Source organism: Perca fluviatilis, chromosome 5 (assembly GCF_010015445.1).
Source record: "Perca fluviatilis chromosome 5, GENO_Pfluv_1.0, whole genome shotgun sequence".
Classification (NCBI taxonomy): Eukaryota; Metazoa; Chordata; class Actinopteri; order Perciformes; family Percidae; genus Perca; species Perca fluviatilis.
The window spans coordinates 22,482,849-22,493,951 of NC_053116.1; the positions used below are offsets into that span (position 1 = coordinate 22,482,849).

At 41.5% G+C, this 11,103-nt stretch overlaps 1 protein-coding gene across 1 annotated transcript; it reads right to left on the reverse strand.

Annotated features, from left to right (window-relative positions):
* Positions 1–434: 434 nt before the first annotated feature.
* On the reverse strand, positions 435–10,084 carry LOC120558868 (ATP-dependent 6-phosphofructokinase, muscle type-like). The gene is made up of 22 exons (XM_039800177.1): positions 9,841–10,084; positions 8,771–8,844; positions 8,057–8,134; positions 6,976–7,165; positions 6,097–6,262; positions 5,386–5,430; positions 5,107–5,215; positions 4,891–4,986; positions 4,704–4,796; positions 4,501–4,626; positions 4,317–4,381; positions 3,858–3,921; positions 3,577–3,723; positions 3,066–3,136; positions 2,884–2,971; positions 2,608–2,760; positions 2,361–2,525; positions 2,215–2,276; positions 1,679–1,790; positions 1,467–1,566; positions 973–1,078; positions 435–877 (listed from the first exon to the last, which is right to left on the reverse strand). The coding sequence occupies exons 1-22, from the start codon at positions 9,929–9,931 to the stop codon at positions 736–738; spliced, it is 2,343 nt and encodes a 780-aa protein (XP_039656111.1). The 5' UTR covers positions 9,932–10,084; the 3' UTR covers positions 435–735.
* Between the last annotated feature and the right edge of the window lie 1,019 nt (positions 10,085–11,103).

Consider the following 11,103-nt stretch of genomic DNA (forward strand, 5'->3'; position numbering starts at 1 on the left):
CCAGATTTATGTAATTTGGTGACAGATTTTACAGGCTCTTAATTAAACACACCATCAACTAAGAGAAATTAATCTGAAACTTCTACTAAAACTAAAACATCTCTTGCAGGCAATTTAGAGAGCTTTTTTTTTTATTTTTTTAAATGATGTATTTTAACTTTGTTTGTGGAAAAACCATACCAGACATGCATTTTTAAACCTCTTAAAACATCTTTGGAGAGGATCTTGAACAGGAGAAAGTGGAAAAAAGATTGATTGATGGATCAATATTCCCTGAATGTTTTCAGCTTTTGCAGCATAACACTTATTCTTACTGTATCTTGTCTCGCTGTTTTGCACACACATTTGTTTGTATGTCCAAAACATCGCTGAATGTTCAAAGCCTTTCTTTGTGAGTAGTCTATCAGCGTTTTTACTGCACATGTACTAGGATATTGTATGCAAATTAATACAATTCTTATTTTAATCGTCAATTTTCAGGACAATTCACATGCTGCTCCATTTAACATACAAACAATCAAGTTTTTTTGTTAATATATCTTTAATTGGTTTCTTGATATGATTCACTTAAGGTTTTGAGAGTTGGGAGAGCTACGGAACATCACTGCAGATTGAGCCTATTACTTGGACTTCAATGATGAGAAAGCATAAGACAGCAGCTCTTTTTACTAAGGCATGTGGACAGGTAGTGGGAAAAGAAAAAATACTTTGTAATGGAACAGAAAGAGACTAAGTCTATTTCCCGAGAGGAATACTTTTCTTGATCACATGCTCCATGTCGGCGTGTTCGGATGTGTCTAGTTTGATGTCATATTTGGCCAGGATCTTCATAATGGGCCTGATCTTCAGCCACCACTGGGTCTTAGGGATGCGGTGCCTACAGTCCACGAGGGGGGATATTATTCACCATATATTCACCATTAAACATGTTACTAGTAGCACCATAATTTATATGTAAAACATGCATCTTACTCAAAATCTGTGTCTCCCTTCAGATCAGAAAGAGGCTGGAAAGTGAGCGCCCTCTTCCTCATGCCCAGCACACAGGCAGAGTCTGGTGTGTTGGCGAAGATACGACCTAAAGGACACAGGAAGCGAAACAGTTCAGTTAACATGCCATGCAATGATCATTACTATCAACCACTAATAAACAGAGTACTATTAATTCATGTTGGCAGTGGTGGAGGAAGTATTCAGAACCTTTAAGTAAAAATAGCAATACCATATTGTAAAATACTCTATTACAAGCAAAAGTCATGCATTCAAATGTATTAACAGTTTTGCATCATGTTTTTATATTCTGATATATATTAATATGGTATTGGTTGATCATATGTTTTGTGTATAAAAATTGTATCTGCAAAGTACCCAGCAAATAAAGCTGTCTTGTACATTTCACCACTGCCTGCTGGTATTCTATGTTCTCAAAATGTGCAACAGAAGCATTCGATTTTAGGCCCACGTACCGTGCCTATAACACTCCTTGAGTTTCTCAGACAGCCACCGAACAGACTTGACACCCATCTTAGTGCCAAAGTTTCTGTCAAAGGGCGTTGGAGTGCCACCCTGTAGTCAGTGAAGGACATGTGTCATCATGTCATCAACCACATTGTAATATAGCAAAAACAAGGACAAAATCTGTTGTGCATGGATCAGACGCTTCACTGCATGAACAGACCTGCTGCATGTGTCCGAGGACATTCTTACGGCAGTCGAAGATGCCTTTACCCTCCTCTGAATACAGGCTGAAGATGAAGTCAGTGGTGTAGTTGGCATTAGAGTTCTCATTCCTATTGTACAATGAAAAGGGACAGATTAGTGTACAGTACTGTTATCTAGAGTGATAGGGACTAAGAGCTGATTTACATGCTTCCAGAGTGCGAGTACTGGGCCTTTTCACAAACATTTTGACATGTCATAGCAATAAAAGCACAGGTGTTACTAATAGCTCCATTCTATTCAAGTGTCCCAGTGAGTCATGACAGTGTGACAGTGAGCCAGTACGTATAATACCAGGACCATGAAACTTGAAGCAGCTAAATGAAAGTCAGCCATCATTCATTTTATAATTTACACCTGTAAATACCATTAATGCCAAAGTATGATGTGCAAAACTCCTATTGGAGGGAGATCATTCATAAGGAGTTGTGTCTTGTGTTAAAATTGAATATCATACCTCATTTCCTTTCTGATGCGCACCTGGTTCAAACCTACCTGAGAATCAAACCTCTCTTCACTGTTGTTTTCATCTTCTCCACAAGATGCTCTACGTTCATCTACAATCCACATATCACAATCAGAACACATCCCCTTTTATGGTGCAATGAACTGAAAACTGGATAAACAGATCATCAACTCACCTCCAGGTCTTTAATGCCAAATTTTTCCTCAAAGATGTATGCCGCGTCAGCCCCAGCTGCCAGACCAGCCATGGTAGCCAAGTAGCCGCAGTACCCACCCATAGTCTCAATAATGAACACACGGCGCTTGGTCCCTGCTGCAGACTGCTTGATTCGGTCACAGGTCTGCAGGAAAGAAACATAGCAGAAATTAATTTAGTATTTAGTTAATTCATTTTTGTACATGCGTGTCTGTCGAGGCACTGACAGAAGTGATGGTGTTGAGGGCGGTGTCAGCGCCGATGCTGAAGTCAGAGCCGGGGACATTGTTGGAGACTGTGGCAGGGATAACCACCATGGGAATGCACATCTCTTCATATTTCTCTCTGGCCTGAACCAGCTCTAGGCCTCCCACATAGGCCTGCAGCGGGCGAAAACAGGAAGATTCATTTGTTTCAGAGCTTCTATGGTAAGGGGGAACATCAGCCAACACTGACACGACTTCTGGTTTTGAAGAAGAAGAATTGCTATCACATATTTTTACCTCAAATCCACCAATGATCACCAAAGCATGGATGTTGAATTTGGCAATATTCTGGCTGATTTCCTCCAACATTTTACCTGGCAGAGTTCTTTGGAAAACAGAGACAGATCACACAGTGAAAAGTGTTGCGTTATGACAAAAGCTGTACCATTAAAAATAAAGAGTAAAAACTTATGTTTTACCTTTTGGTGCCCAACATTGAGCCTCCTTTTCCAGTCCAGCCACTCACTGAAGTCCAGTTGATAGGTTCAATCTGCAGTGAGAAAGAATTACTAACTGAATATTTTATATAACAAATATTAAAACATGGACGACTATTTGGAAAAAGAGACAAATAACAAAGTTTGATTGATTTACCGTATATATACACACTGCATGTATATAAACACAATTTATAAATTGTCTTGTAGGATTTGTTATTAGACTTTTTTTTTTCCAATTTATAAAGAAAAAAGTTAAGAAAACCAAAATAGAGAACACACTGTGTTGAGTACAGAGGTTGTTTTGTGCTCAGTAAAGGCTTTCCATCAAGGTACAACAACCTTGTATGTTTAATCTACTTAGTTATTATTTGATAAACTATTTTTTTTTTTTTTACACTATGGGTACATTAGCATGCATTTTACTTATCTCCAAATTTCAACAACCCATAATAAAAGGAGGTTGGGAGCAAAGACGGAAATGTACACTTACCTGTCCGTGAGCCAGACCGTCAAAGCCGTCATGGACAGCCAACATGGTGTGGCCCTGAATGATGCCCATTCTGACTGCTGAACGGACTGCAGCGTTCATACCAGCGCAGGGAGCGCCGATGTTCATGATGGCCACATTGATGTTGCTCTGGTCAGTAAGAGAGAGAGTGAGAAGGAGACGACTGAAGAGTTAGTTAATGGAGAAAAAGATGGTGTAACCATTCAAATCATGAATTTTATTTTTCATAAAGAATAACCTTAATAACGGTGGACGACCCTTACCTTAACATCTGGGGGGTTGATGTGAGCCAGCAGCTTGTATGTGTTCCAGTTGTTCTGAAAACTCCTGCACGTCATAAATATGTTTGAGTGTTGGAACAGTAGATCAGTGAAATGCACTCTTTTCTTTCTTTCTTTTTTAAATATATGAATGGTGGCTTTTATCAGTTTACTTTTTTTCTGTTTAGGGTTAGGGTTTTTTTATGTACTTTTTTCTGTTTGTACTTTTTCCTGTATATTTTCTTTGTATAATGCATTACTTCTGTGCTATTATGAAGCCTGGAGTGTGCCAACAAAAGTATTATAGACTTAACAGTATCTAATTATAGACACTTAATAAATAGACCAACAAAAAGGTTTCCTTTTGTCTTACAAATATCAATTAATAATTACATTTTAAAATGATGGATCAATTGAATTGTTCATTAGGATCCTCTACAATTAATAGGAAAATATACTTACTTTCCTCTGAGCTTGATGGCATCATCAAATCTGCCCTCAGCCATGGCGGCAGTCACATCTTTGGTCTGTGGCAGTGAGTGTGAGAGAGAGAAAGATGAAGAAATCCCTAAATGTCAGTGCACATCCTCCAAAACAGGATGAAAAACACCCTAAGAAAGTACAGTAACTACATATTTTTACATACCACTTGCACACACTCCATCAGTGGCAGCCTGACTGCCAGGTTCCCAGACAGGCTGACCACACAGGCAGGAGTGTCTGGAGTAGCCTCCATCAGCGCCATCACTGCCTCCACACCCATCCTGCTGCCCTGGAAAACACCACACCCACACACAGACCATCAGGTGTACACTGTCCTTTATATTTGGTATTTTATGAGACACTTACCAGGATTCTGTCGAAGGCGGACGGTGTTCCTCCTCTCTGCACGTGTCCAAGAATGGTGGTGCGAGTATCAAAGCCGAGCCTGTCAGTCACCAGCTGTAGACAATTAAATTCAACTGTCCGTATGGCATGTCGTCTGTGCAACTTGGAATAATACTTTACCACACTGACATTAGAAATATGGGCTTGCCTTCTTGATCTGGTCAGAAGTAATCAGTTTGCCATCTCTGGACATCGCACCCTCAGCCACAATGATCACATTCAGACGACAACCTCTGCCCCTTTGCTAAAAAAACCAAAAACAATCAGAGGAAATAAAAATATACTTGTGCATTCTGAATGCCTTATGTTGTAGTGTTTAGAGTAGGTTAGCAGGCATCTCCATCTGCAATAAAGGCACACATACGTCAGTCAGCCTCCTACACAGGTGGTTCTCCCAGCCGTCATCTGGTGGCATCTCTGGAATGAACACCCAGTCTGCACCGCAGGCCAGAGCCGTCACCAGGGCCAGGTAACTGCAGCCGGACACGGGGACACGCACGGACACACAACATGGATAAAAGCGAACAAAGTGACAAACATTTGATTTTTATTGTACTAAATATCAGTAGACAGGCTTCAGTAGATTGAGAAATACACCAATGATGTCGTTTGTTCAAGACACACATACAAAAAAGGTACTGACCCACAGTGTCTGCCCATCACTTCCAGGATAAATGTCCTCTGGTGGCTGTGGATAAACAGAGAGCATTTGTACAAATAAGAAAAAAAGAATTCTAAAGAAATTTTGTGTAAGACAAAAAAAAAAATATTTAAAAATTTTAAAAAATCAGTAAAACAATAGACATTCACACTCCTTCATATACTCAAAGGGGCAGGTATTTACTTGGCCTGATGCAGCATTGTATTACTTTGGATCAGAATAATGAGGCTTCATACTCACCTACATGTCTACAGCTCGCTACCGCAGCTATGATCTAATTTAATCCTTGTTGAATATTAAAGCTATAGTGCGTAGTTTCGGTCACCCCCATGAGGAATTCTAAGTAATGACAATAAAACTGATGGCGCATCCACAGGATACAAGCCGCCCCCACCCCTCCCCCACGCAGTTGCTTGTAGCCAAGGAAGACACGGAGGATGTCTCTTCGGAAGAGGTAATTATCTTCACTCGAGCTTCTGCGCGGGAAAGTCACCGGACGACACAATCTTCTGAACATAGCCATACAGAGAGTTGTGTTAAGCGGATAGTCTTAATTAGCTTTGAAGCAACTCATTTGGCAATGGCTTGAATGTAACGGACGTTTATTCATATAAAAAAGGTAGCCACTAAAGCTCTAAGTGAATCTCATCCATCACTGTGTGCATGGAGGAAGCTGTTACAGTGATGTCTGACCTCTGTGCGGTTGTGGTGATGGCATCCACCACCTCCATGATGCGATGCAGGGCAGAGTCAGTGCCAATGGTCATGTCAGTGCCACAGAAGTCATTGTCGATGGAGCCCACCATGCCCACGATGTTCAGGTGGGAAGATTTCTTGGCTTCTGCTGCTGTAATCTTACCTGCATAAAATAACAACAGAGACAGTAATGTTGATGAAAAGAAACATACAATGTCTGTACAGTATTTCTTCCTTTATTCACAAGTATCCCTGGTTTATGGATCAAACTATATTATTACTAAATTTCTAAGTTCTAAGTTTCTATGTGCACATGATTTATAGATTTGTTTAAATACCTTCCAAAACAAAAAATAAATACATTGACTGTGATTCAGTGTTGTAAAGCAATAGAACATAAACATGACTTTTACAGTTACAGCCATGCTACTGGCTCTGTGAGGCTATAATTGCTCAATGCTAACATCGCCAAGCTAACATGCTCACACAATATTTAGGTGTAATGTTTGCGACAAACATTTGCTTATAAACACAAATTACAGCTGAGGCTGATATAGCAATATCATTAGTTTTGCAGGTACTTTGTCTTTAACAAAATATTGGAGAAATTAAAATGCTGACCTGAGGGAAATGTATGTACAGTACAAACATGGCAATCCATCCAAAACTAGTTTTCAAGATATTTCACTAAAAGCCAAAAATGTAAAACCTCATGGTGGCGCTACAGAATTAGGATTTATCCTCAGAGGACCATGACTGTTTATAACAAATGTAATCTTAAATGTATCCAATAATTGTTGAGATATTGAGTCTGAAGTGGAGGGAAACCTTTTAAAGGCACTTCATTTGTGAAGGCAAATATATTTGTTTCTGTACCAGCTTTGACGAGGTCATCCAGCAAACCGCTCCACTCAGTCCTGAACTGGTTGGCTCCAGTCAGACTGCCGTCGCCTCCGATCACACACAGGTTGGTGATGCCCAGCTTCACTAGGTTGCACGCTCCCTTCATACGACCCTCTCTGGTGCGGAAGTCCTCGCTGCGAGCGCTGCCGATGACAGTACCTCCCTGACACGTGAAGAGGAGAAGATACTCATACTACGCAAACATTTTCTGGCTTTGAAGGAAAAAGAATGTAATGATGCAGTGATTGCTGACATTTAACCCCACAACATTTTCCACAACAGTTATCCAATATCCCATAAATATTAATCTCTGTGTGGAGGGATGTGCGTCAGGGTGGATTTATAACATTGTGGAATCAGACTCATTAAGATGCCTTGAAGTCACATCAAGTGAGACTGCGTCACGCTTTGAAGTGATATCCTTGAAATGTACCATGGCGCGTTCCCACTCCATTGCTCACTTTCCCCTACTTAATAAATCTTAGCATGTCATTCTCTCTCTGCTTGTCAGGTCTCTTTATTAAGAAAACTGATGAGATTTAAAGAAATGTGAATCACAAACTTCACAGTATTATTGCATCTCCATCATCCTTCAGTTACAGGGCAGGCAGCAGTTGTTATTATCATCACTCAAAAATCACATGTATCATCAGCACTCGTGAGGAGGAAGCTCTTGATTCCAAGTGGAGTAGGTGTGTTAAAGTTCCAAGGGTCAGTTCACCAAAATTACACCTCATCTCTTACCTTTAGTCATGTCAAGCAGCCAGGCTGAAAGGTTCACTTTTATTTGGTTTTTATATTTTCCTGCTGCTGCCACCCAGATACAATGGAGGTTAATTAAGTTTTGTGCATTGAAAGATTACACTATCAGTTCTGTGGGTCTGTAGGTCTACTCAGTTCAGCTAAAAAGGTGTCCTGGTCAGGCACCTGGTTAGCTCACCTGGTGGAGCGTGCGCCCATTTACAGAGGAATGGTCCTCGCCGGGGCTGAATTGACCCTTTAAAACACCACAAACACTCATCTTGGTGTGTTTACTCGGCTGCACAGCACTCACCAGCTGAAGCATCATGGATACACTCTCCCATGTGGCGGGGCGAATGTTGTCTCCTCCATCCACAAGACCCTGGTAGCCCTGCAGCACAAGTTAACACGCACTGTGGTTGAACAAAGACAGTCATGGCTGCTGTACCAGTTTAATCAAGATCAGAATCAGGTTTTATAACCAGGTAGGTTTGCACATACAAGGGATTTGTCTTGGTGTTTGGTGCATAATGTTAAACAGTGCAAATGTCAAGAGACATGATATAAAATAGAAAGACTTACAATAGAAAATGATAGATAAAACCCAGCACTGCAACAAAATGCACGCTTTTCTTTCATAGCTTAGATAATACAAAAATCACATGCTTAAGAATTTGTGTTGTATTTATATGCAATATCATGACATGTCAGTGTACTGCATAGTTTGTATGCAGCTATGGGCGGATTAGGAGTAACATTTTGTGTCTCTTCGTAGTTGCTTTGTGTCTCTTTTTGGTTCTTTGCCCCTTTTCATAGTCATTTTGACTCTCTTCATCTCTCTTTGCATCTGTTTTTTTTGTTGTTTTGGTGTTTTTGTCATCTTTACTTTCATTTTATGTTTCTTTGTGGTCATTTTGAGTCTCTTCCTGGTTGGTACCCGTCTCTAGAGTGACATTTTGTAGGCGAAGGCCCTGGGGCTGTGCCCTGTAGGCCTGTTCAGTAATCCATCCATGTATGCAGCCCCTACCTCATGAACAAAGTAGACTTTGGCTCCGGCGTAGAGACCAACTCTGACTGTGGCTCTCACAGCAGCGTTCATGCCTGAGACACACAAATGAAATGGGATGACCGGGGTCTAATTTACTCACAAAATAAGACAACGTCAGACTCTGTATAACACTTCCTGTCAGATATCAGTTTAAGTTTTAACCTTTAAGTGATCTGCACATTGGCAACAGATGAGACAAAAATAGCCATAAGGGAAGGACAGTAGCTGAGTTTATGGAACTGTATGTCTTGTGTACCATCGCACCCTTGGATGTCCAGTACACTAAAGGCCACAGTGTGAGCTGGTGTTGTGGCAGGCTGGCATGTTGCAGCTCTTGTTTCACCAGACAACAGCTGTGGATGAAGGGGGGCGTTACTCTCCTCCATACCAGAAAAAGGTCATCTCCACTAAAATTAGCCCCAAACACGTGAAATAAGGGAACGCTTGGGCAGATAACACTAAGGGTTAGAGTCAGGTTTGGAGAGAGAGATATTCACCCGGGAACACAAGATGAATATGAGACATCGTCCAGTTAAACTTCAAGTAGAGTTGATGGAGTAATTTTCTATAGGACCTTAATGCCAGTTTTTAAGTTTAACAGAGGAAAACACAGCCTGTATGGGTGATATCTTAATGAACTCTCAGCTCAAACTTGACTTGTAAAGTTTAATCTGCTACATAATTTACTTTGTGCTTTGTCTGTCAGTTGTAAGGACATTTAAAGCTTTGCTGGATACACATCAATCACTGGTGGTGAAGTGAATCTGAGATGTAATCTTGTTTATCATCATAGTCAAACATCTATCAACCTCTGACAGCTGGCTGTGCCACTCTGACATCTTGTATACAAAATGCCCTTTTTGTTTTTTTTTCATGAACTTACTTAAAGTGTCAGATCAGAAGCTTCTACAGCTGGTTGGGATTCAGTGTTGTGCTCAGACACATCAGCAGGGAAGATGGCTGTCCGACAGATTTTTACCCCTCTGACTAATTTTCGGTTTTTACCGTTCAAAATAAAGCTGTGATTAAATAATTGATTCTCTGCTTACCTTGGGCGTCTCCTCCTGACGTCAGCACGGCGATGGAGCGTCCAAGCCCCATCTTTGTGGGGTCCATGGTTGGATGGAAATCCTTGGACATGTTTCCAGAGGAGCCGGGGCAGACAGGTGGGCAAGATGAAGGGAAGGGAAAAGTAGAAAGAACAGAGCTACTCTTCCTTCACTCTCTGCTCCTCAGGGGAGCATTGAAGACACAGGCTTTATGGACTACTGTTCCCAGAGACCCCTCCCACTGACTCCACCTCCTCCACCACTCACTCACAACTCTACTAATGCTACGTTTACACGTGGCCGGCTATTTTCATAAACGGACATTTCAACCTCTCAGTTTTCAGAAAAGTGTTCGTTTATATGTACCCGTGTATATATGCCGTCAATGCAGTCAAGAGCGCGCCAGACCTGTAGGTGGCGGTGTAACGAGAAGCTCAACAACAGCAACCGATCACGTCCTCTTTCTCTCTCTCGGCTGCCTAAACCTCCGTTTTGTCTCAGTGTATGCAAACGAAGTTTTCAAAAATCTCCACTTTGGACGGAGTTTTTAGAAATAATCGTTTTCTGTGATAAAAACAGGGATTTCGTGCCCTGTTTACACGATGACGCTCTCGGGTGAAAACGAAAAAATATTTTATCGGATGTGCCTTTCGTTTATACGGCGACGGCGTTTTGGGGGCTTAAAAACGCAAAAAAGTGAAACCACCCTCCAGAGTGGAAATCTTAAAAACGCTCCACCGTCGCGTTACCGTCTAAAGGGTAAAAACGCAAAAGTCTGAAAACAGCGGCGTGGAGAGAGACGAGAAAAAGGCGTCTGTTGTTACGGAGTAGGCTACAGAAATTATAGGCTCCTGTTAGAATTTCAATGTAATGGCTCAATATTTAAATGATTTCGACAATGTGAATACGGTTGTTATAGTTCGATGACGATATGTAGGCTATTCATTTGAGCCAGAGTAGGCGACAACGTTGCAGATGAAGAGAGAGAGAGCGAGTGGCAGCGGCCAGCGGCCAGAGGAGGGTCCGCTTCAGCCTCCTCTGGCCGCTGCCTCTCGCTCTCAAGCAGCGGCTGAAGGGCCGCGAGGCTCAGGGTATTGGTAGTGCTCCCGTGGGTGCGGTGTTGTGGCTTATCACGGTCAACTGTGCCGGTCATCAACAGACAAACATGCAACTCCACCTCCTCGTCTTTCCAGACAAGCTTTTGTTGTTCGCTTCGGCATGTTTTGGTTTCGCGCTACTAAGGAGAGAAGTAGAATGAATGTT

Bases quoted from the DNA above. Each gene is read 5' to 3' on its own strand.
- LOC120558868 (XM_039800177.1), bottom strand. From the start codon at position 9,931: ATGTCCAAGGATTTCCATCCAACCATGGACCCCACAAAGATGGGGCTT. The intron at 3,137-3,576 runs GTAAGTGTACAT...TTCTCACTGCAG, and splicing joins ACGGTCTGGCTCACGGACAG to ATTGAACCTATCAACTGGAC. The intron at 2,972-3,065 runs GTAAAACATAAG...TGTTTTCCAAAG, and splicing joins TCAATGTTGGGCACCAAAAG to AACTCTGCCAGGTAAAATGT.